The 26,435-nt window shown below is 51.6% G+C and overlaps 1 protein-coding gene across 1 annotated transcript in view; it reads left to right on the forward strand.

Moving 5' to 3' along the window:
• Positions 1–26,435, forward strand: part of clpb (ClpB family mitochondrial disaggregase) — a 136,465-nt gene that overhangs the window by 81,566 nt on the left and 28,464 nt on the right. Inside the window, exons 7-9 of the mRNA XM_085999763.1 lie at positions 1,268–1,382; positions 17,416–17,493; positions 24,633–24,688. Coding sequence (XP_085855889.1) covers positions 1,268–1,382; positions 17,416–17,493; positions 24,633–24,688 — 249 coding nt within the window. The remainder of the gene's footprint in view (positions 1–1,267; positions 1,383–17,415; positions 17,494–24,632; positions 24,689–26,435) is intronic.

The raw sequence follows: 26,435 nt of genomic DNA on the forward strand, positions 1-26,435 counted from the left end.
ACTCTCACATTCACACTCACGCTCACACACACTCACGCTCACACACACACTCACATTCACACTCACGCTCACACACGCACTCACACGCTCTCACATTCACACTCACGCTCACACACGCACTCACACACTCACGTTCACACTCGCGCTCACACACGCACTCACTCTCACATTCACACTCACGCTCACACACTCTCACGTTCACACTCGCGCTCACACACGCACTCACGCTCACACACACGCTCACACACGCACTCACACACTCACATTCACACTCACGCTCACACACGCACTCACACACTCTCACATTCACGCTCACGCTCACACACACTCACGCTCACACACGCACTCACACACTCACATTCACACTCACGCTCACACACGCACTCACACACTCTCACATTCACACTCACGCTCACACACACTCACGCTCACACATGCACTCACGCATGCACACAAACACACAGTTAACGGCAATATGGAGTCGGAAACTTGTCTAATTTCCTTCTTCCTTCACCCTCTCCTAGTCCCGGAGTGCGGAGGCCGGTTCTTGCAGCCTCCACTGCTGAGATTATCTGATTCAGTAGTGACCAAGGATCAGAGCTGCGGGAGGGGGGCCGGTGCGGGAGGGGGGCCGGTGCGGGAGAGCCGCGTGCATAGAATTAGGGCCATTGGTTTGATTTAGCTCTGTAAATGAATTTGACACCAAGGATATATTAGGGCAGATGACCAAAAAGGTAGGTTTTGAGGAGCGAGAGGTTTAGGGAGGGAATTCCAGAGCTTGGGGCCCAGGCAGCTGAAGGCACGGCCGCCAATGGTGGAGCGATGGAAATCGGGGGTTGTTCAAGAGGCCAGAATTGGAGGAGCGCAGAGATGGGCCCAGATAGAGTGGATAGGAAGGACCTATTTCCCTTAGCAGATAGTTCAATAACCAGGGGGCAGAGATTTAAAGTAAGAGGGGAACTTTTTTTCACCCAGAGGGTGGTGGGGTCTGGAACTCACTGCCTGAAATGGGGGTAGAGGCAGAAACCCTCATCACATTTAAAAAGTACTTGGATATACACTTGAAGTGCCGTAACCTACAGGGCTACGGACCAAGAGCTGGAAAGTGGGATTAGGCTGGAGAGCTCTTTCTCGGCTGGCAGAGACATGATGGGCTGAATGGCCTCCTTCCGTGCCGTAAATTTCTCTGATTAAAGTCCAGTGACTGGGACAGCAATTTCCGGGACACGTTAACCCACTGACCAGCCTGTGTGTGTCTCACTCACAGTACCAGGAGCAGCAGAGGAAGCGAGAGGCTGAGGAACGCAGACGCTTTCCCTTGGAGCAGAGACTGAAAGAACACATCATTGGCCAGGAGACTGCCATTGCAACCGTAGCGGCAGGTACACACAAACCGATCGAGGGGGGCGTCGCGACTTGCGGGTTTGCAGGACTTCTAGGTTGTACAGTCACCGTTTGCAAGACTGTTGATAAGTTATCGTTAAAGCAGTGGCGATAATTTTAGAGAGTACATTTTTCCCTCTGTCTTTCTGTGCCCAAAGTAAGTGGATATCGCAAAATCGCACACTGGTAGAATCATACAGCACAGGAGGCGGCCATTCGGCCCATCGTGCCTGTGCCGGCTCTTTGAAAGAGCTCTCCAATTAGTCCCACTCCCCCTCGCTCTTTCCCAACAGCCCTGTGAATTTTTCCCCTTCAAGTATTTATCCAATTCCCTTTTGAAAGTCACTATTGTATCTAACCCATGCTGTACCTGCCCTGGGAGTGTTTGATGGGACAGTGTAGAGGGAGCTTTACTCTGTATCTAACCCGTGCTGTACCTGCCCTGGGAGTGTTTGATGGGACAGTGTAGAGGGAGTTTTACTCTGTATCTAACCCATGCTGTACCTGCCCTGGGAGTGTTTGATGGGGCAGTGTAGAGGGAGCTTTACTCTGTATCTAACCCGTGCTGTACCTGCCCTGGGAGTGTTTGATGGGACAGTGTAGAGGGAGCTTTACTCTGTATCTAACCCATGCTGTACCTGCCCTGGGAGTGTTTGATGGGACAGTGTAGAGGGAGCTTTACTCTGTATCTAACCCGTGCTGTACCTGCCCTGGGAGTGTTTGATGGGACAGTGTAGCGGGAGCTTTACTCTGTATCTAACCCGTGCTGTACCTGCCCTGGGAGTGTTTGATGGGACAGTGTAGAGGGAGCTTTACTCTGTATCTAACCTGTGCTGTACCTGCCCTGGGAGTGTTTGATGGGACAGTGTAGAGGGAGCGTTACTCTGTATCTAACCCGTGCTGTACCTGCCCTGGGCGTGTTTGATGGGACAGTGGGGGAGTGGGGTGGGGACGGAGGGGGAGTGGGGTGGGGGCGGAGGGCGGTGGGGTGAGGGCGGTGGGGGAGTGGGGTGGGGACGGAGGGCGGTGGGGTGAGGGCGGTGGGGGAGTGGGGACGGAGGGGGAGTGGGGTGAGGGCGGTGGGAGAGTGGGGTGGGGACGGAGGGCGGTGGGGTGAGGGCGGTGGGGGAGTGGGGTTAACGAACAATTCTCCACAGAGCTTTTCCCGCAGAGATGGTTGTGGTTTGGTGTGAGGAGCTGGATCGATGCAAAGAATGACCAAATATCCTTCTCCTATTCCTTGCTCATTCTCTCAATTCTTATGAAAATGGAACGAGTTGTTTCAGAGTAATTCAATCAGACATCAGATCAATCTGAAGGAAGAAAGGAAGGTTTTTTCCTATTTTGAAAAAAAAAAATCCCTCCGGCAGGCATGGCTGGAATAATAATTCAATAATAAGATTTGTAATGTGCTGTTCTGTTAAAGACTGCGCTTTCAGCTTGAGAGGGGGTTGAATATAATCTTGTAAAAAGTTTGGAGCAGAGATTCTGAGGCACTGAGATGGTTCTATGAATAGAACTCGATGTGAAAGGGGCTCCAAGATGGGTCTTTCCACACCTGCCAACCAGACAGTTTGTTTTCCAATGAGGCCTGACTCGGTGCGGAGCTGCCCCTGTCTGTCTGTCTGTCTCTGTCTGTATCACTGTCATTAGGCCACAGCTTGAATACTGCGTGCAGTTCTGGTCACCACATTACAGGAAGGATGTGATTGCATTAGAAAGGGTGCAGAGGAGATTTACGAGGATGTTGTCAAGACGGGAGAATTTTAGCTATGAGGAAAGATTGGAACTGAGGAGGCTGAGGGGAGGCTTAATTGAGGTGTATAAAATTATGAGGGGCCTAGATAGAGTGGATAGGAAGGACCTATTTCCCTTAGCAGCGAGATCGATAACCAGGGGGCACAGATTTAAAGTAATTGGTCGGAGGTTTAGAGGGGAGTTGAGGAGAACTGTTTTCACCCAGAGGGTGGTGGGGGTCTGGAACTCACTGCCTGAAAGGGTGGTAGAGGCAGAAACACTCATCACATTTAAAAAGTAATTGAAGTGCCGTAACCTACAGGGCTACGGACCAAGTGCTGGAAAGTGGGATTAGACTGGGTTAGGCTCTTTTTCGGCCGGCACGGATACGATGGGCCGAATGGCCTCCTTCTGTGCCGTAAACTTCTATGATTAATGGTGAGGCCTAAGAGAACTGTTACTGAGCTGCCCATCTGTATGTAACACTGAGGCCTGAAAGGACTGGTTACGGAGCTGCGTCTGTCTGTCTGTGTCTATCACTGTCACTACAGAGGTCAGTAGTGCAAGGGCACCCAGTGCGCTGCATGTGACATGAACTGGCATTGCGTTACAAAAATCTGCTTCTCCCGTCGTCAACCACACCTTGAACAACTTTGTTCAGGATCAGCTGATGCTCTCTCTGCTCCAGGCCTTGTGAACTGACACCAGATTCGGCAGTTCTGCTTCTCAATGGCTGCAAAAGAAAAGACAGACTCGCATTTCTACAGCGCCTTTCACAACCCTTGGACGTCCCAAAGCTCTTTACAGCCAACGAAGTATTTGTGAAGTGCAGTCACTGTTGTAATGTAGGAAATGCGGCAACCAATTTGCGCACAGCAAGCTCCCACAAACAGCAATGAGATAGTCTGGTGTAGGACACCGGGGAGAACTGCCCTGCTCCTCTTCAAAATAGTGCCATGGGATCTTTTACATCCACCCGAAAGGGCGAACAGTGCCTCGGTTTAGCGACTCATCCAAAAGATGGCCCCTCCAACAGTGCGTCGCTCCCTCAGTACTGTCCCCTCCGACAGTACGGCTCTCCCTTAGTACTGCCCCTCCAACAGTGCGGCGCTCCTTCAGTACTGCCTCTCCGACAGTGCGGCGCTCCCTCAGTACTGCCCCTCCGACAGTGCGGCGCTCCCTCAGCACTGCCCCTCCGACAGTGCAGCGCTCCCTCAGTACTGCCCCTCCAACAGTGCGTCGCTCCCTCAGTACTGTCCCCTCCGACAGTGCGGCGCTCCCTTAGTACTGCCCCTCCGACAGTGCAGCGCTCCCTCGGTACTGCCCCTCCGACAGTGCGTCGCTCCCTCAGTACTGCCCCTCCGACAGTGCAGCGCTCCCTCAGTACTGCCCCTCCGACAGTGCGGCGCTCCCTCAGTACTGCCCCTCCGACAGTGCGGCGCTCCCTCAGTACTGCACTGGGAGTGTCAGCTGGGATTTTGTGCTCAAGTCTCTGGAGTGGGGGCTTGAACCCACAACCTCCTGACTCAGAGGCAAGATGATAAATTGAAAAGTAGGACCTCAAAGGTAGTAATCTCTGGATTGCTACCAGTGCCACGAGCTAATAAGTTTAGAGAGAGTAAGATAGATAAGCTAAATACGTGGCTTGAGCAGTGGTGCAAGGGAGAGGGATTTAAATTCTTGAGGCATTGGAACCAGTTCTTGGGGAGGAGTGACCTGTACCAAGGGGACGGTCTACACCTGAACTGTGAGGGAGCCGATGTCCTCGGGGTAATATTTTCTAGGGCGGTTCGGGAGGATTTAAACTAATTTGGCAGGGGGATGGGAACCTAGATAGTGGAAAAGAGGGAAGTCATATGAAGTCAGAAATAGATGGTAGAAAGGTGAGAAGCAATAAGCAAAGGAGAGAAACACAAAGGGCCAAACTAATTCATAATGAGAGTGTGAAAAAAGCAAGCCTGAAGGCTTTGTATCTTAGGAACAAGGTGGATGAATTAGTTGTGGAAATAGAGGTAAACAAGTATGATTTGATTGGGATTACAGAAACGTGGCTGCAGGGTGGGCAAGGCTGGGAACTTAACATCCAGGGATATACAATATTTAGGAAGGATCGGCAAAAAGGTAGGGGAGGTGGGGTAGCATTGCTGGTAAAGGAGGGGATTAATGCAATGGAAAGGAAGGATATCAACTCGGATGAAACGGAATCTGTATGGGTAGAAATGAGAAATAGCAAGGGGAGGAAAACATTAGTGGGTGTGATATATAGGCCTCCAAATAGTAATATGGAGGTGAGGGAAGGCATAAAAAGGGAAATTAGAGAAGCGTGCGATAAGAGCACAGCTGTCATCATGGGTGACTTTAATTTACATATTGATTGGACTACCCAAATTAGTAAAAATTCTGAGGAGGAGGAATTCCTGGAATGTTTTTGGGACGGTTATCTGGACCAATATGTCGAGGAGCCGACTCGAGATCAGGCCATTTTAGACTGGGTATTGTGCAATGAGAAGGGACTTATCAACAATCTTCTTGTACGAGGCCCCTTGGGTCAGAGCGATCATAATATGATCGAGCTCTCAGTCGAGATGGAGAGTGAGGAAATTGAATCAGAGACTAAGGTCCAGAACTTAAATAAAGGGAATTACGAGGGTATGAGACGGGAATTGGGTAAGATTGATTGGGTGGTGTTTCTGGGGGGATTGACAGTGGATAGACAATGGCAAGCATTCAAAGATAGAATGGAAGAATTCCAGAACATGTTTATACCGGTTTGGCATAAAAATAAACCTAAAAAGGTGGCTCAACCGTGGATAACGAGGGAAATTAGGGACAGCATAAAATCAAAAAAAAGGGCATATCAACTGGCAAAAAAAAGCACCAGACCGGAAGATTGGGGGCAGTACAGGATACAGCAAAAGAGGACAAAGGGATTAATCAGGAAGGGGAAAATAGAATACGAAAGTAAACTTGCAGCAAACATAAAGACAGACTGCAAAAGCTTTTATCGGTATATCAGGAGGAAAAGACTGGTAAAATCCCAAGTCGGTCCCTTGCAGTCCGATTCGGGAGAATATATAATGGAGAATAAGGAAATGGCAGACCAATTAAACTCATACTTTGGTTCTGTATTCACAAAGGAGGACACAAATAACCTCCCAGGAATATCGGCAAACATAGGGACTAATGAGAGGGAGGAGCTGACAGAAATTAGTATCTCTGGGGATATGGTGTTGGATAAGTTGAGGGGACTGAAGGCCGACAAATCCCCGGGGCCTGATAAACTACATCCTAGGGTACTTAAGGAGGTGGCCCTGGAGATAGCAGATGCTCTAAGGATCATCTTCCGGAACTCCATTGACTCGGGAACAGTACCCGTGGATTGGAGGGTAGCTAATGTTACCCCAATATTTAAAAAGGGGGGTAGAGAGAAAGCAGGGAATTATAGACCAGTAAGCCTTACATCGGTTGTGGGCAAAATGCTAGAGTCCATTATTAAGGATAAAATAGCGGAGCACTTGACAAATGGGGAAAGGATCGGACAGAGTCAACATGGATTTACAAAGGGTAAATCGTGTTTGACTAATCTGCTGGAATTTTTTGAGGAAGTAACTGGTAAAATAGATGGGGGAGAGCCAGTGGATGTGGTGTACCTTGACTTCCAGAAAGCCTTCGATAAGGTTCCACACAAAAGATTATCATGCAAAATTAAGGCTCATGGGATTGGGGGCAAAGTATTAACGTGGATAGAGAACTGGCTGGCGGATAGAAAACAGAGAGTTGGAATAAACGGCTCGTTTTCGGAGTGGCAGGCAGTGACCAGCGGGGTGCCGCAAGGATCTGTCCTGGGACCCCAGCTGTTCACAATATATATAAATGATCTGGATCAGGGAATTGGATGCAATATTTCCAAATTCGCTGACGACACTAAACTAGGAGGAGGGGTGGGCTCTGATGAGGATGTCAGGAGGCTACAGTGCGATTTGGACAGGTTGGGGGAATGGGCGGATACGTGGCAGATGCACTATAATGTGGATAAATGCGAGGTTATCCACTTTGGGGGTAAAAACAGGAGGGTAGATTATTATCTAAATGGCAATAGATTGGGAGATGGGGAAGTGCAGAGGGACCTGGGTGTTCTTGTGCACCAGTCACTGAAGGAGAGCATGCAGGTGCAACAGGCGATTAAGAAGGCAAATGGTATGTTGGCCTTCATATCAAGGGGGTTCGAGTATAGGAATAGGGATACCTTACTACAGCTGTACAAGGTGCTGGTGAGACCGCATCTGGAGTATTGTGTACAGTTTTGGTCGCCCCATCTGCGGAAGGATGTTCTTGCCATGGAAAGAGTGCAGCGGCGATTCACCAGGCTGATACCTGGAATGGCGGGAATGACCTACGAGGAGAGATTGAATAGTTTGGGCTTGTACTCACTGGAGTTTAGAAGATTGAGAGGGGATCTCATCGAAACATATAAAATTATGGCAGGCCTGGACAGGCTGAATTCAGAGAGAATGTTTCCAATGGCAGGGGAGCACAGAACCAGGGGCCACAGTCTAAAAATAGCGGGCAAATCATTTAAAACAGAGATGAGGAAGAATTTCTTCACTCAAAGAGTGGTGAGCCTGTGGAATTCCCTGCCACAGAGGGCTGTGAAGGCTAATTCAATAAATATTTTCAAGAGAGAATTGGATATATTTCTGAAGGCTAAGGGGATTAAGGGTTACGGAGAAAAGGCGGGGACGGGGTACTGAACTGGTAAGATCAGCTAAGATCTCAGACGAAGATCAGCCATGATCTCATTGAATGGCGGAGCAGGCTCGAAGGGCCGAATGGCCTACTCCTGTTCCTATCTCTATGTTTCTATGTTTCTATACTCATTGAGCTACTGCTGACACCCATCAGTTTTGCCGGTGATGCTCACTGAAATTCACCGTTTGACCGATGGCCATTTGGAAGAAGTACCTGAGCATGACCAGAACCCTTGGAACCGTACCCCAGTAAGAGTTAGCACCTTCAGGAAACGAAGAGGTGAAAGGCAGGTGCTGAGCAGCAAATGCGCTTTTACATAGGTTTACATCGAGGACTTAAAAATTAAGAATGGGTTCAATAGGGTAAGCGTAGAGAAGATGTTTCCATTTATTTTTAATTCCTGGAATGTGCGCTTGAGAAGATGGTGGTGATCCGCCTTCTTGAACCGCTGCAGTCCGTGTGGTGAAGGTGCTCCCACAGTGCTGTTCGGGAGGGAGTTCCAGGATTTTGACCCAGCGACGATGAAGGAACAGCCGATATATTTCCAAGTCAGGATGGTGTGAGACTTGGAGGGGAATTTGGAGGTGGTGGTGTTCCCATGCGTCTGCTGCCCTCGTCATAGAAACATAGAAGATAGGAGCAGGAGTAGGCCATTCGGCCCCTCGAGCCCGCTCCACCATTCAATGAGATCATGGCTGATCATCCAAATTCAGTACCCGGTCCCTGCCTTCTCTCCATATCCCTTGATCCCTTTAGCCTTAAGAAATATATCCAACTCCTTCTTGAATATATTTAATGAATTGGCCTCAACTGTCTTATGTGGTAGAGAATTCCACAGGTTCACCACTCTCTGGGTGAAGAAATTCCTCCTCATCTCTGTCCTAAATGGCTTACCCCTTATCCTTAGACTGTGACCCCTGGTTCTGGACTCCCCAACCATCGGGAACATCCTTCCTGCATCTAGTCTGTCTAGTCCTGTTAGAATTTTATAAGTTTCAATGAGATCCCCTCTCATTCTTCTAAACTCCAGCGAGTATAAGCCCAATCGACCCAATCTCTCCTCATACGTCATTCCTGCCATCCCGGGTATCAGTCTGGTGAATCTTCGCTGAACTCCCTCCATGGCAAGAACATCCTTCCTCAGATAAGACGACCAAAACTGCACACAATACTCAAGGTGTGGTCTCACCAAGGCCCTGTATAACTGCAGCAAGACATCCTTGTTCCTGTACGCAAACCCTCTCTCTATGAAGGCCAACATACCATTTGCCTTCTTAACCGCCTGCTGCACCTGCATGCTTACCTTCAGCGACTGGTGCACAAGGACACCCAGGTTTCGTTGCAGTTCCCCTTCTCCCAATCTATTGCCATTCAGATAATCTGCCTTCCTGTTTTTGCCACCAAAGTGGATAACCTCACATTTATCCACATTATATTGCATCTGCCATGCTTTTGCCCAATCACCCAACCTGTCCAAATCATACTGGAGTTTCACGACATCCTCCTCACAGCACACACGCCCACCCAGCTTTGTGTCGCCTGCAAACTTGGAGATATTACTTCTAGTTCCCTCGTCCAGATCATTAATACATATTGTGAATAGCTGGGGTCCAAGGACCGATCCCTGCGGTACCCCACTAGTCACTGCCTGCCACTCGGAAAAAGAGCCGTTTATTCCAACTCTTTGCTTTCTGTCCGCCAACCAGTTCTCTATCCAAGTCAGTACCTTACCCCCAATCCCATGTGCCTTAATTTTACACGCTAATCTCTTATGCGGGACCTTATCGAAAGCCTTTTTGAAAGTCCAAATATACCACATCCACTGGTTCTCCCTTATCTATTTTACCAGTTACATCCTCAAAAAATTCCCGTAGATTAGTCAAGCACGATTTACCTTTTGTAAATCCATGTTGACTTTGTCCGATCCTGTCACTGTTTTCCTTCTAGGTGGTCCTTCTAGATGGTGGAGGTCGCGGGTTTGGGAGGTGCTTTCGAAGGAACCTTGGCGAGTTGCTGCAGTGCCGTACTTGTGGGGAGTCCAAAACTAGGGGCCATAAATATGATGATTCACTAATAAACAGTTTCCTCCTATGTCTAAATTTGCAGAGGACACCAAATTGGGGGGGGATAGTCAATACTGAGGAGGACTGCAACAAACTACAGGAGGACATTAATAAACTTGCAGAATGGGCATATAATTGGCAAATGAAGTTCAACACAGATAAATGTGAGGTATTACATTTTGGTAGGAAGAATAGGGAGGTCACATCACTTGGAGGGTGCGAGTCTAGGTGGGGCACAGGAACAAAGGGATCTCGGAGTACAAATACACAAATCACTAAAAGTTGCGACACATGTTAACAAGGCCATAAAAAAGCAAACCAATCACTAGGGTTTATTTCTCGAGGGATTGAATTGAAAAGTAGGGAAGTTATGCTAAACCTGTATTGAACCTTGGTTAGACCACACTTGGAGCACTGCGTACAGTTCTGGCCGCCATATTATAAAAAGGATATAGAGGCACTGGAGAGGGTGCAGAGAAGATTTACAAGGATGATACCAGAAATGCGAGGGTATACATATCGGGAAAGGATGAACAGGCTGGGTCTCTTTTCCCTTGGAAAAAAAGCTGAGGGGTGACCTAATAGAGGTCTTTAAAATCATGAAAGGTTTTGATAGAGTGGATACAGAGAGAATGTTTCCACTTGTGGGGAAGAGCATAACTAGAGGCCATCAATATAAGATAGTCACCAAGAAATCCAATAGAGAATTCAGAAGAAACTTCTTTACCCAGAGAGTGGTGAGAATGTGGAACTCGCTACCACAGGGAGTGGTTGAAGCAAATAGTATCGATGCATTTAAGGGGAGACTAGACAAGCACATGAGGGAGAAGGGAATAGAAGGTTATGCTGATAGATTTAGATGAGGAAAGACGGGAGGAGGCTCGAGTGGAGCATAAACCCCGGCATGGACTGGTTGGGCCGAATGGCCTGTTTCTGGGCCGTATATCCCATGTCATCCTGTGTAAACAGTTTCTCCCTATGTACTCTGTCAAAACCCCTCAGAATTTTGAACACCTTTGTTAAGTCTCCCCCTAACCTTCTCTGCTCGAAAGCGAGCAATCCCAGCTTCTCTAATCTCTCCAGATAAATATAAGATAGCCACTAATAAATCCAACAGGGAACTCAGGAGAAACTTCTTTACCCAGAGAGTGGTGAGAATGTGGAACTCGCTGCCACAGGGAGTGGTTGAGGCGAATAGTATAGATGCATTTAAGGGGAAGCTGGATAAACACACGAGGGAGAAAGGAATAGAAGGGTAGGGTGAGATGAAGTAAGGTGGGAGGAGGCTCGTGTGGAGCATAAAGAGCGGCATGGACCTGTTGGGTCGCATGGCCTGTTTCGGTGCTGTGTAATTCTATGTAAAACGTTAAAAGGAACTTTTAAGTCCATCTGTTCTCTCCAATTTAAGTCATTCAGATTTTGAACTAAATGGCAGCGAGGAGTCAGGTCAGAAACATCACGCACCCCAGTGTTTACTTACAAGGACAAATTGTTTCAGTAACAATGAAAGCAGCCTGGTCACATTCTACTTAATAAGATTTTGACTGGGGCACATGACGGACGAGGTCTGCCTGAAGTGACATGGATAAACCCCCCTGTGAACACGTCCCTGTCCCTGTCCCTGTCCCAGCCCCTCTCTCGCACAGCATCGCCGGGGAGCACTTGCCTTTTCTTTTGTCTTTTCGTTATTTTATTTGCCATCCCGTGCAGCCCCCCCCATCAATCAGTGTCCACCACCGCCTGCCCCCCACCCCCCCCCTCCCGAACCAGCTGCAAATGGCTCGAACCATCAGGTCTGTGCTAATTGGCTGAAGCTTGATGAATGGGCTGGGCACAAATCTGACACAGGTGGTGTCTGCACACATTAGACGGGAGGGTTTATGGAGAGGCTGCAGGATCCTAATCAAATTTGGGGGAAATATGCTTTCTGCCTTAAGCAGGCCAGTATCGACCATTTAAAGACACAGCGGCCCCTTTGTCTGCACGTAACTCGGACTGCACAATACTCTGTTCTGTCTCCCACCCGAGCCCTCGTTTGTCCTTCAGGATGATTTGGGACGTGATGCGTGCTGTAATATCATTCCCCCTTGTTTCGGGTTGCCAACCCGTAAGGGGTGGGAAGAGGCTGGTGTGGAGCATAAATGATAGCATAGACCAGGTGGGCCGAATGGCCTGTTTCTGTGCTGTACCTACATTGGCTCCCGGTTAAACAATGTCTCGATTTTAAAATTCTCATCCTTGTTTTCAAATCCACCCACGGCTTCGCCCCCCTCATTATCTCTGTAACCTCCTCCAGCCCCACAACCCTCCGAAATCTCTGTGCTCCTCTAATTCCAGCCTTTTGAGCATCCCCGATTTTAATCGCTCCACCATTGGTGGCCGTGCCTTCAGCCGCCTGGGCCCCAAGCTCTGGAATTCCCTCCCTAAACCTCTCCGCCTCTCTCTCCTCCTTTAAGACGCTCCTTAAAACCTCCCTCTTTGACCAAGCTTTTGATCACCTGTCCTAATATCTCCTTCTGTGGCTCGGTGTCAAATTTTGTTTGATAATCGCTCCTGTGAAGCACCTTGGGACGTTTTACTACGTTAAAGGTGCTATATAAATCCAAGTTGCTGTTGTTGTAAAGTTCTGCCATTCTATTCCTCGGCCAATGTTAGGATGGGGATTGCACAGGCCCGCCTTTACAGGGGTGAAGGCTGCAAAAACGTGCCCCAGGAAAGGTGGAGGAGAGAGAAGGGGGAAGTAGAGGGAGGTTAAGCTGAAGGTATCCCTTTAAGGATTGACCGAGCTGCTGGGATTTCACGTGTCATGCCAGCAGAGTTTGATTCCTTTCCACAGTAACGGTGGCTTGATAGCGGGGAGTAAGACGATCTAGAATGAATTGCTCCATTACTGGCGCAATAAGGAGAGGCGAAAGCCAATTTCTGCTGCCTTGCTTTCTGGCAACTGCCCTCATATTGATCTTCGTAAAGTAATACATTGTATTTATGAGAATCAATATCTAGCTAACTTCACACTCTGAAACCTTTCATCGGACCCCAGGAGATGACCAATAAAGTCAAATGTGTTTTAGTGGTCCCAGCGATGGAGTGACCTCCTGCTACCCGATCCTGCTTCACAAACCTCAAAGCTCACACCTTTCCAATAGGTGTTCAGCCGTGGCTCAGTGGGTAGCGCTCTCGCCTCTCAGTCAGAGGGTTGTGGGTCCGAGCCCCACTCCAGAGACTTGAGCACAAAATCCAGGCTGACACTCCCAGTATGAGAACGGAGGGAGCGCCGCACTGTCGGAGGGGCAGTACTGAGGGAGCACCGCACTGTCGGAGGGGCAGTACTGAGGGAGTGCCGCACTGTCGGAGGGGCAGTACTGAGGGAGCACCGCACTGTCGGAGGGGCAGTACTGAGGGAGTGCCGCACTGTCGGAGGGGCAGTACTGAGGGAGCACCGCACTGTCGGAGGGGCAGTACTGAGGGAGCGCCGCACTGTCGGAGGGGCAGTACTGAGGGAGCACTGCACTGTCGGAGGGGCAGTACTGAGGGAGCGCCGCACTGTCGGAGGGGCAGTACTGAGGGAGCGCTGCACTGTCGGAGGGGCAGTACTGAGGGAGCACCGCACTGTCGGAGGGGCAGTACTGAGGGAGTGCTGCACTGTTGGAGGGGCAGTACTGAGGAAGCGCTGCACTGTCGGAGGGGCAGTACTGAGGGAGCGCAGCACTGTCGGCGGGGCAGTACTGAGGGACTGCTGCACTGTCGGAAGGGCAGTACTGAGGGAGCGCCGCACTGTCGGAGGGGCACTACTGAGGGAGCGCTGCACTGTCGGAGGGGCAGTACTGAGGGAGCGCTGCACTGTCGGAGGGGCAGTACTGAGGGAGCGCCGCACTGTCGGAGGGGCAGTACTGAGGGAGCGCCGCACTGTCGGAGGGGCAGTACTGAGGGAGCGCCGCACTGTCGGAGGGGCAGTACGGAGGGAGCGCCGCACTGTCGGAGGGGCACTACTGAGGGAGCGCTGCACTGTCGGAGGGGCAGTACTGAGGGAGCGCAGTACTGAGGGAGCGCCGCACTGTCGGAGGGGCAGTACTGAGGGAGCGCTGCACTGTCAAGAGGGGCAGTACTGAGGGAGCGCTGCACTGTCGGAGGGGCAGTACTGAGGGAGCGCTGCACTGTCAGAGGGGCAGTACTGAGGGAGCGCCGCACTGTCGGAGGGGCAGTACTGAGGGAGCACCGCAGTGTCGGAGGGGCAGTACTGAGGGAGCGCTGCACTGTCAGAGGGGCAGTACTGAGGGAGCGCTGCACTGTCGGAGGTGCAGTACCGAGGGAGCGCCGCATTGTCGGAGGTGCCGTCTTTCGGATGAAAAGTTAAACCGAGGCTCACTATTTCGAAGAAGAGCAGAGGAGTTCTCCCCGGTGTCCTGGGGCCAACAGATGATGTGGTCATTATCACATTGCTGTTTGTGGGAGCTTGCTGTGCGCAAATTGGCTGCCACGTTCCCTAAATTACAACAGTGCTTCATTGGCGGTAAAGTGTTTTGGGAAGTCCTGAGGTTGTGAAAGACACTACAGAAATGCAAGTCGTTCCTCCTATATACAGGGTGATAGCTGTGGAGAGCTGCTGTTCTCTCTCGTTCTACTTCTTGCCCTATCCCTCCTCTCCTGAAGGTGCTGCCTCTCACTGGGGTACAGTTTCACCAGGCCCCGAGACCCCCACTCTTCTCATGTGACAGTCCCAACCCCGAACCCCACATTCCACTGGGGGTTTTGAATCTAAAATTCTCATCCTTGTTTTTGAATCCCTCCATGGCCTCGCCCCCTCCCTGTATCTGGACTCTCCTCCAGCCCCACAACCCCCCGAGATCTCCGCGCTCCTCCAATTCTGGCCTCTTGTCCATCCCTGATTTTAATCGCTCCACCATTGGCTGTCTTGCCCTCAGCCGCCTGGGCCTAAGCTCTGGAAATCCCTCCCTAAACCTCTTCGCCTCTCTCTCCTCCTTTTATGACCTTCCTTCAAACCCAGCTCTTTGACCAAGCTTTTGGCCATCTGCCCTAATATCTCCTTATGTGGCTCGGTGTCAAAAGTTAAAAGTGTTGTATAAATGCAAGTTTTTGTTGCTGGATATGCTGAGAGGGTGAGATGAAGAAGGGGAGAGGCTCGAGTGGAGCACAAACACCGGGGGCATGGGCCTGTTGGGCCGAATAGACGCAATGTAATCAGGACGTCCCAAAGCTCTTGACAGCCCAGTAAGTACTTTTGAAGTGGAGTCACTGTTGTAATGTAAAGTACTAGAAAGAGCAAAGGAACTTGCATTGGTTATAGTGCCTTTCACACTATCTGTAGTACAGTAGCTGTGCCAGAGATTGAGCCCATACTCTCTGGAGTTTCGAAGAATGAGAGGTGATCTCAGTGAAACATACAAGATTCTGAGGGGGATTGACAGGGTAGATGCTGAGAGGCTGTTTCCCCCTGGCTGGAGAGTCTAGAACCAGGGGTCACAGTCTCAGGATAAGGGGTCGGCCATTTAGGACTGAGATGAGGAGGAATTTCTTCACTCAGAGGGTGGTGAATCTTTGGAATTCTCTGCCCCAGAGGGCTGTGGAGGCTCAGTCGTTGAGTATATTCAAGGCCGAGATCGATAGATTTTTGGACTCAAGGGGATTGGGCGGCGAAGTGGAGTTGAGGTCAAAGATCAGCCATGATCTTATTGAATGGCGGAGCAGGCTCGAGGGGCCAAATGGCTGAATCCTGCTCCTAATTCTTATGTCCTTAAGTGCTTTGTAGACAATGAATTATTTGTGAAGCGCCATCGCTGTTGGTGTCTAGCCAAACAAGGCGGTCAACATTCCACAAACAGCAAATCCGTTGATCTGGTTTTGGAAGGAAGAGAGGAATTTGGGGCAGGGAACCAGGAGATCTCCCCTGCTCCTCATTGAATATTGCCTCGGATCTTTCAATATTCACCTCCTGAACAGGCAGACAGAGCCTTGGTTTGAAGGCACCTCCAGCAGTGCAGCGCTCCCTCAGTACTGCCCCTCCGACAGTGCGCGCTCCCTCAGTACTGCCCCTCCGACAGTGCAGCGCTCCCTCAGTACTGCCCCTCCGACAGTGCGGCGCTCCCTCAGTACTGCCCCTCCGACAGTGCGGCGCTCCCTCAGTACTGCCCCTCCGACAGTGCGGCGCTCCCTCAGTACTGCCCCTCCGACAGTGCGGCGCTCCCTCAGTACTGCCCCTCCGACAGTGCGGCGCTCCCTCAGTACTGCCCCTCCGACAGTGCGGCGCTCCCTCAGTACTGCCCCTCCGACAGTGCGGCGCTCCCTCAGTACTGCCCCTCCGACAGTGCGGCGCTCCCTCAGTACTGCCCCTCCGACAGTGCGGCGCTCCCTCAGTACTGCCCCTCCGACAGTGCGGCGCTCCCTCAGTACTGCCCCTCCGACAGTGCGGCGCTCCCTCAGTACTGCCCCTCCGACAGTGCGGCGCTCCCTCAGTACTGCACCGGGAGTGTCAGCCTGGATTTTGTGCTCAAGTCTCTGGAGTGGGACTTGTACCCACGACCTGCTGCCTGAGAGACGAGAGTGCTGCCCACTGAGCCACGGGGTTGACTCCTGTAGTCGGTGATGCACCCTACCAGCCGTTGGGGGGGATTGTTTATTTCTGACTGTGAGTACAAAGTACGTCCTCGGAGGTGTTTTTGTGGGGTTTCCCCCCTCCCTCCCCCAGTCTGTTGTGCGGAGGAAGGGGCCACCTTTCGATCCCCTTCTGCAGATATTCGTGAAGGTAAATGTAAAATTTCACATGAGAAAGCCTTACAAATGGCCGAGACACACACAAAACAGAAAGTGAATGTAAAAAGGATTCCATTCTCCAGTACATTTGGAAAGATTAAGGACTGACATAGATTTATCATAGTAATCCAATCAAGTCCCTATTATTCAAGCATTTCAGGTTTTTCGAAATCGGATTTAGTGTGTGCCGTCTGTCGGGGTGGAATAGAGTCACCCTGAACTTGCGCAATCGTCCTTCTCTTCCACTAAACAGAGAAAGCAAATGTCAAGGGATTATTATTTTTTTTATTATTAATCTCCACGTTAGAAGGTTGTGGCGGGTGGCTTTCTGTTTTGTGCGTGTGTCTGTGTGCGCCCTTTCCTTCTCTTCCCCCCCCCCCCCCCGCTCCCCCTGTCCTCGCGCTCGCTGTCGATCCCGTCTCCTTGGCAACGCTGAGTGCGTGTCTCGGCAGACAGTGCGCTGTTTATCCGCATAACTGGGAGGGCAGGCTCACGAGATCCATACAAACTCAATTTGGCTCCTCCTGGGTCCTGGTCCTTAATGAAATCTCCGATGGGCTAATGGTTGCTGGTGTCTCTTGCGTGGGATGAAGACGGTGTAACATCGTGTATACTTAGTGATAATTGTAGGGGGCGGGGGGGGGGCGCGGTGAAGGATCGATTTTATATTTTTTTTCTCTCTCTCATTCGCTCCTCTCTCTTTTTTTAAATGCAGCCATCCGAAGGAAGGAGAACGGGTGGGCGGATGAGGAGCACCCGCTGGTCTTCCTGTTCCTTGGGTCATCTGGAATTGGTAATTGTTAAATGAAATGATGCTCGAGCCATTTGCTGCCTGGCAGCGAAAGTTCTTCTGATTACAGCCCTGGCCCGCTACAAAAAAAACCAGAAGAAGGAACCAGCTTTTAACCCCATCTCCGTTGCATACTTCGGCCGCAGGGAAGACGTTTCCACAATTGTGCTGGGGAGTCCAATTACTAGGGCGGCCATAAATCATAGACTCACTCAGCACAGGAGGAGGCCATTCGGCCCATCGTGCCTGTGCCGGCTCTTTGAAAGAGCGCTCCAATTAGTCCCACTCCCCCCTCACTCTTTCCCCCCAGAGCCCTGCAAGTTTTTCCCCTTCAAGTATTTCTCCAATTGCCTTTTGAAAGTTATTGAATCTGCTTCCACCGCCCTTTCAGGCAGTGCGTTCCAGATCACAACAACTCGCGTAAAAACATTCTCCTCATCTCCCCTCTGGTTCTTTTGCCAATTACCTTCACTCTGTGTCCTCTGGTTGCCGACCCTCCTGCAACTGGAAACAGTTTCTCCTTATTTACTCTCTCAAAACCCCTCGTAATTTTGGACACCTATCAAATCTCCCCTTAACCTTCTCTGCGCTAAAGAGAACAATCCCAGCTTCTCCAGTCTCTCCACATAAATATAAGATAGACACTAATAAATCCAATAGGGAATTCAGGAGAAACTTCTTTACCCAGAGAGTGGTGAGAATGTGGAACTCGCTACCACAGGGAGTGGTTGAGGCAAATAACATGCATTTAGGGGGAAGCTGGATAAACACATGAGGGAGAAAGGAATAGAAGGATATGGTGATAGGGTGAGATGACGAGGGGTGGGAGGAATAGCCCGTTTCGTGTGGAGCCGAATGGTCTGTTTCTGTGCTGTAAATTCTATATAAGTCTATGCACACATTAGAAAAGGAAACATGTTCCTTCAATTGGGCAGGAGAGGATAGCAGTGTCAGGACAGATATTGTTCGGGTAACTAAGTGAATTCAGCAATGTCAATCTGAATTGTCACTAAACCAAATTAAGATGCTCACCGCTGATGTGCTGCATTGCTGGCCTCTCCACTCTCACTTTTCTAACCTAACAGCACTGACTATTGCTCAGATCCACAGGTCCTGGTATCCCGTCAGTAACCTGCCCTGGGAGTGTTTGATGGGACAGTGTAGAGAGAGCTTTACTCTGTATCTAACCCATGCTGTACCTGCCCTGGGAGTGTTTGATGGGACAGTGTAGAGGGAGCTTTACTCTGTATCTAACCCGTGCTGTACCTGCCGTGGGAGTGTTTGATGGGACAGTGTAGAGGGAGCTTTACTCTGTAGCTAACCCGTGCTGTACCTGCCCTGGGAGTGTTTGATGGGACAGTGTAGAGGGAGCTTTACTCTGTATCTAACCCATGCTGTACCTGCCGTGGGAGTGTTTGATGGGACAGTGTAGAGGGAGCTTTACTCTGTATCTAACCCATGCTGTACCTGCCCTGGGAGTGTTTGATGGGACAGTGTAGAGGGAGCTTTACTCTGTATCTAACCCGTGGTGTACCTGCCCTGGGAGTGTTTGATGGGACAGTGTAGAGGGAGCTTTACTCTGTATCTAACCTGTGCTGTACCTGCCGTGGGAGTGTTTGATGGGACAGTGTAGAGGGAGCTTTACTCTGTATCTAACCTGTGTTGTACCTGCCCTGGGAGTGTTTGATGGGGACAGTGTAGAGGGAGCTTTACTCTGTATCTAACCCGTGCTGTACCTGCCCTGGGAGTGTTTGATGGGTCAGTGTAGAGGGAGCGCTAGTTGTAGCTACACTGGAAGAAAAGTCTTGTCTCAGTCACAGCTTGAAATGTAATATTCCAGGATGACCGCCATGTCCAGACTCAGGAACCGAGATTGTTCGGGAATGAATCATCAGTAACGGGCTCAAAGAGTGCAGATAAGCAAGAGATTTTCTTGAATCGTGAAGAAAAACTGAATTAAATGCTGGATACCCAGCAGATCATTTTGTATCTGAGATACAAGGACAGGTTAACGTTTGAGGTGAGGTCCCTCATCCCATTAACCTTTCAAATGCTGACTGACCTGCTGAGCATTTCCAGCAGTTTGTGCTTTTAAAATCTTTTCACATTCTTTTCATAGAATCTCGCAGCACAGAAGGAGGCCATTCGGCCCATCGTGCCTGTGCCGGCTCTTTGAACGAGCTCTCCAATTAATCCCATTCCCCCCCTCCCCATAGCTTTGCAAATTGTTCCTTTTTTTGTCCCTAACCTTCTGAAGTATTACTTTTTTTAAACTTATTTATGTTGGAACTGATTTTTTAAGTAAGTTTAACTATCTGTTGCTCTATTCTGACCCTTGACATCTCATATCCCCCTCGTTTGTCTTTCTGTCCCATTGCAGTTGCTCAATAGCGGCACCTCTGGTCATTCAGCAAGCTGCAGCTTTTCACCCTCACTGTGTAACACAAAGAAGAAAGACTTGCGTCTACAGTATACAGCGCCTTTCACAACCAACAGACGTCTCAAAGCGCTTTATAGCCAATGAAGTACTTTTGGAGTGTAGTCACTGTTGTAATGTAGGAAACACGGCAGCCAATTTGCGCACAGCAAGCTCCCACAAACAGCAATGTGATAACGACCAGATCATCTGTTTTTGTTATGTTGGTTGAGGGATAAATATTGGCCCCAGGACACCAGGGATAACTCCCCTGCTCTTCTTCAAAATAGTGCCGTGGGACCTTTTACGTCCACCTGAGAGAGCAGATGGGGCCTCGGTTTAACGTCTCATCCGAAAGATGGCACCTCCGACAGTGCAGCACTCCCTCAGTACTGCACTGAGAGTGTCAGCCTAGCTTTATGTGCTCAAGTCCCTGGAGTGGGACTTGAAACAACAACTTGCATTTATATAGTGCCTTTAACATAGTAAATTGTCCCAATCATCAGACAAAATTTGACACCGAGCCACATAAGGAGATATTAGGACAGGTGACCAAAAGCTTGGTCAAAGCGGTAGGTTTTAAGGAGCGTCTTAAAGGAGGAGAGAGAGGCGGAGAGGTTTAGGGAGGGAATTCCAGAGCTCGGGGCCCAGGCAGCTGAAGGCACGGCCGCCAATGGTGGAGCGATTAAAATCGGGGATGCACAAGAGGCCAGAATTGGGGGAGCGCAGAGATCTCGGAGGGTTGCAGGGCTGGAGGAGGTTACAGAGATAGGGAGGTGCGAGGCCATGGAGGGATTTGAACGTGAGGATGAGAATTTTTTAAATGAGGCGTTTCCACACCGGGAGCTAATGTAGGTCAGCGAGCACAGGGGACAAGGCAACCTGCTTCCCGACCTCTGCTGACACCAGGCTGTGAGAGTGATGGTGAATCTCCCACCTGACCTCAGATCCTCACCGTCCCCATCACAGCATGACTGAGGGCTACGTTTAAAGTGACACTCACTGCCGTGTCTACAGTCCGCTCACTTACATTTATTCTGAGGAACAGATCTGTCCAACTGTCTAATGACCTTCCAAGTGCCATTTCCTGTCATGTGGTTGTTTCTGTCACAATTGTTCTTGCACTCAATCACTATCTCCCACTCACTAATACATTATCAACACAGCTCTCATCCCTTCCATGGGACCCATTTCTCATCTTGGCAGCTATGCCCTGCTGACCGACCCTGTCAGCCGGGGCTCAGTGGGTACCGCTCTCGTCTCTCAGTCAGAAGGTCGTGGGTTTAAGTCCCACTCCAGAGACTTGAGCACAAAATCTAGACTGACTCTCCCGGGGAGAGCTGCACTGTCGGAGGTGCCATCTTTTGGATGAGACATTAAACCAAGGCCCCGTCTGCTCTCTCAGGTGGACGTAAAAGATTCCAAATCACTATTTCGAAGAAGAGCAGGGGAGTTCTGGCCAATATTTATCTGTCAATCAACATCACTAAAACCGATTATCTGGTCATTATCATATTGCTGTTTGTGGGAGCTTGCTGTGCGCAATTTGGCTGCCGTGTTTCCTGCATTACAACAGTGACTACACTTCAAAAAGTACTTCCTTGGCTGTAAAGCGTTTTGGGGCGTTCCGCAGTGGTGAGAGGGCAGGCACTAGAGGGCAGCCGGTGCTGGTGTGACCGTAACCCAGCAAAAAAATAATGATGGGTGAAAACAGAACAAAAGTTGGTCGGAGCTTGAAGTCTCCTAAATGAAGTGCTCTGCCCGCAAAAGGTTAATTGTTTTCACTGGGCCCTTGCAGTAAGGAGCCCCCATGACGGAGATAGATTCAGGGATTTGCTGTATGGAAATTGCTTATATATTTTTTTCATATTTATTAAGCCCTGCAGCTACCCACGAGTCAGCCATCTGATGAATGTTTCACAGCAGAACCCACATTATACAGAAGGGAAGCATTCAGAATTTATTGCCTGTCCCGGTTGCCAATTGCAACAAATCCACGCAGAACAGAACTTGTTAATTCTTTTTTTTTAATTCATCCTCGGCTGTGTTGGCCGTGGCTCAGTGGGTAGCACTCTCACTTCTGAATCAGAAAGTTGTGGGTTCAGAGACTTGAGCACAAAAATCCAGGCTGACACTCCCAGTGCAGTACTGAGGGAGCGCTGCACTGTCAGAGGGGCAGTACTGAGGGAGCGCCGCACTGTCGGAGGGGCAGTACTGAGGGAGCGCTGCACTGTCAGAGGGGCAGTACTGAGGGAGCGCCGCACTGTCGGAGGGGCAGTACTGAGGGAGCGCCGCACTGTCGGAGGGGCAGTACTGAGGGAGCGCTGCACTGTCAGAGGGGCAGTACTGAGGGAGCGCCGCACTGTCGGAGGGGCAGTACTGAGGGAGCGCTGCACTGTCAGAGGGGCAGTACTGAGGGAGCGCTGCACTGTCGGAGGGGCAGTACTGAGGGAGCGCCGCACTGTCGGAGGGACAGTACTGAGGGAGCGCCGCACTGTCGGAGGGTCAGTGCTGAGGGAGCGCCGCACTGTCGGAGGGTCAGTGCTGAGGGAGCGCCGCACTGTCGGAGGGGCAGTACTGAGGGAGCGCCGCACTGTCGGAGGGTCAGTACTGAGGGAGCGCTGCACTGTCGGAGGGGCAGTACTGAGGGAGCACGGCACTGTCGGAGGGGCAGTACTGAGGGAGCGCCGCACTGTCGGAGGGGCAGTACTGAGGGAGCGCCGCACTGTCGGAGGGTCAGTACTGAGGGAGCGCCGCACTGTCGGAGGAGCAGTACTGAGGGAGCGCTGCACTGTCGGAGGGGCAGTACTGAGGGAGCGCCGCACTGTCGGAGGGGCAGTACTGAGGGAGCGCCGCACTGTCGGAGGGTCAGTACTGAGGGAGCGCCGCACTGTCGGAGGGGCAGTACTGAGGGAGCGCCGCACTGTCGGAGGAGCAGTACTGAGGGAGCGCTGCACTGTCGGAGGGGCAGTACTGAGGGAGCGCCGCACTGTCGGAGGGGCAGTACTGAGGGAGCGCCGCACTGTCGGAGGGTCAGTACTGAGGGAGCGCCGCACTGTCGGAGGGGCAGTACTGAGGGAGCGCCGCACTGTCGGAGGAGCAGTACTGAGGGAGCGCCGCACTGTCGGAGGGACAGTGCTGAGGGAGCGCCGCACTGTCGGAGGGGCAGTACTGAGGGAGCGCCGCACTGTCGGAGGGTCAGTACTGAGGGAGCGCCGCACTGTCGGAGGGTCAGTGCTGAGGGAGCGCCGCACTGTCGGAGGGGCAGTACTGAGGGAGCGCCGCACTGTCGGAGGGTCAGTGCTGAGGGAGCGCCGCACTGTCGGAGGGGCAGTACTGAGGGAGCGCCGCACTGTCGGAGGGTCAGTACTGAGGGAGCGCTGCACTGTCGGAGGGGCAGTACTGAGGGAGCACGGCACTGTCGGAGGGGCAGTACTGAGGGAGCGCCGCACTGTCGGAGGGGCAGTACTGAGGGAGCACCGCACTGTCGGAGGGGCAGTACTGAGGGAGCGCTGCACTGTCGGAGGGGCAGTACTGAGGGAGCGCCGCACTGTCGGAGGGGCAGTACTGAGGGAGCGCTGCACTGTCGGAGGGGTAGTACTGAGGGAGCGCCGCACTGTCGGAGGGGCAGTACTGAGGGAGTGCTGCACTGTCGGAGGGGCAGTACTGAGGGAGTGCTGCACTGTCGGAGGGGCAGTACTGAGGGAGTGCCGCACTGTCGGAGGGTCAGTACTGAGGGAGCACTGCACTGTCGGAGGGGCAGTACTGAGGCAGCGCTGTACTGTCTGAGGTGCCGTCTTTCGGATGAGACATTAAACCAAGGCCCCGTCTGCTCTCTCAGGTGGATGTAAAGGATCCCAGGGCACTATTTTGAAGAAGAGCAGGGGAGTTCTCCCCGGTGTCCTGGGGCCAATATTTATCCCTCAATCACATCATTTAAAACAGATTATCTGCTCATTCTCTCATTGCTGTTGTGGGAGCTTGCTGTGTGCAAATTGGCTGCTGCTTTTCCTACATTACAACAGTGACTGCACTTCAGAAGTACTTCATTGGCTGAAAAGCCCAGGACACCAGGGAGAACTTCTGGATTGGGACTGGAACCCATAACCTTCTGACTCTGAACTCTTTCTTTTATTTGGAGAAAATCACAGGCATAGACTTGATGGGTCAAATGGCCCATTTCTGGGCTCTTAATATCTTCTGTTCCATGGTGAGGTATGTCTTGAAAGTAGGAGAAGGGGTAGATTTAAACTAGTGAAAGACGAGAAGTTAGGACCAGTTTCAGGATGTTCTTCGTACAACACACAGAATCACACAGCACAGGAGGAGCCCATTCGGCCCATCGTGCCTGTGCCGGCTCTTTGAAAGAGCTCTCCAATTAGTTCCTTTCCCCATAGTCCTGCAAATTTTTCCCCTTCAAGTATTTATCCAATTCCCTTTTGCAAGTTATTATTGAATCTGCTTCCAGGCAGTGCATTCCAAATCATAACAACTTGCTGTGTCATTTTTTTTTCCCTCGTGTGGCCTCTGGTCCTTTTGCCAATGGAACAGATTTCTACAAAAAGGGTCGGGACATAATATAAAAAAAACAATTTGCAGTTGTGGTGTGGGATTTTCTAGATGGATGAGCTGCAACCAGCCGATTGCCTCTCTCGTAAGTATCTGTCTTGAGATTTCCCACAAATGTACTGCCGGTCACTGAATGAATTTCCCTCCTTTGCTGCAGGTAAAACAGAGCTGGCCAAGCAGGTCGCGAAGTACATGCACAACGACGTCAAGAAGGTATGGGGACCTTTCAACACTTGCGTGTGGAAGCCACTGTCTTCGGTTCCCGCCACAAACTCCGTTCCCTCACCATCGATTCCACACACCTCCCCAGCCGCCGTGTCAGGCCGAACCAGACCGTTTGCAACCTCGCCATCCTATTTGACCCTGAGCTGAGCTTCCGATCCCATAGCCTCTCCATCGCCAAGCCCGCCGACTTCCATCTCCGTAACATCGCCCGTCGCCGTCCCTGCCTCTGCTCATCTGCTGCTGAAACCCTCATCCATGCCTTTACCTCCAGACTCGACTATTCCAACGCTTTCCTGGCCGACCTCCCACCAACAACCCTCCATAAGCTTGAGCGCATCGTAAACTCTGCTGCTCCGTGTCCTAACTCGCACCGAGTCCCGTTCACCCATCACCCCCTGTGCTCACTGCCCCGTGTCCTAACTCGCACCGAGTCCCGTTCACCCATCACCCCCTGTGCTCACTGCCCCGTGTCCTAACTCACACCCAGTCCCGTTCACCCATCACCCCCTGTGCTCACTGCCCCGTGTCCTAACTCACACCCAGTCCCGTTCACCCATCACCCCCTGTGCTCACTGCCCCGTGTCCTAACTCACACCCAGTCCCGTTCACTCATCACCCCCCTGTGCTCACTGCCCCATGTCCTAACTCACACCCAGTCCCGTTCACCCATCACCCCCCTGTGCTCACTGCCCCGTGTCCTAACTCACACCCAGTCCCGTTCACCCATCACCCCCTGTGCTAACTGCCCCGTGTCCTAACTCACACCCAGTCCCGTTCACCCATCACCCCCTGTGCTCACTGCCCCGTGTCCTAACTCACACCCAGTCCCGTTCACCCATCACCCCCCTGTGCTCGCTGCCCCGTGTCCTAACTCACACCCAGTCCCGTTCACCCATCACCCCCTGTGCTCACTGCCCCGTGTCCTAACTCACACCCAGTCCCGTTCACCCATCACCCCCCTGTGCTCACTGCCCCGTGTCCTAACTCACACCCAGTCCCGTTCGCCCATCACCCCCTGTGCTCACTGCCCCGTGTCCTAACTCACACCGAGTCCCGTTCACCCATCACCCCCTGTGCTCACTGCCCCGTGTCCTAACTCACACCCAGTCCCGTTCGCCCATCACCCCCTGTGCTCACTGCCCCGTGTCCTAACTCACACCCAGTCCCGTTCGCCCATCACCCCCTGTGCTCACTGCCCCGTGTCCTAACTCACACCGAGTCCCGTTCGCCCATCACCCCCTGTGCTCACTGCCCCGTGTCCTAACTCGCACCCAGTCCCGTACACCCATCACCCCCTGTGCTCACTGCCCCGTGTCCTAACTCACACCCAGTCCCGTTCACCCATCACCCCCTGTGCTCACTGCCCCGTGTCCTAACTCACACCCAGTCCCGTTCACACCATCACCCCCTGTGCTCACTGCCCCGTGTCCTAACTCGCACCAAGTCCCGTTCACCCATCACCCTCTGCTCACTGCCCCGTGTCCTAACTCACACCCAGTCCCGTTCACCCATCACCCCCTGTGCTCACTGCCCCGTGTCCTAACTCACACCCAGTCCCGTTCACACATCACCCCCTGTGCTCACTGCCCCGTGTCCTAACTCACACCCAGTCCCGTTCACCCATCACCCCCTGTGCTCACTGCCCCGTGTCCTAACTCACACCCAGTCCCGTTCACCCATCACCCCCTGTGCTCACTGCCCTGTGTCCTAACTCACACCCAGTCCCGTTCACCCA

Source organism: Somniosus microcephalus, chromosome 10 (assembly GCF_052327205.1).
Source record: "Somniosus microcephalus isolate GS21.2 chromosome 10, FLI_Smic_1.0, whole genome shotgun sequence".
Classification (NCBI taxonomy): Eukaryota; Metazoa; Chordata; class Chondrichthyes; order Squaliformes; family Somniosidae; genus Somniosus; species Somniosus microcephalus.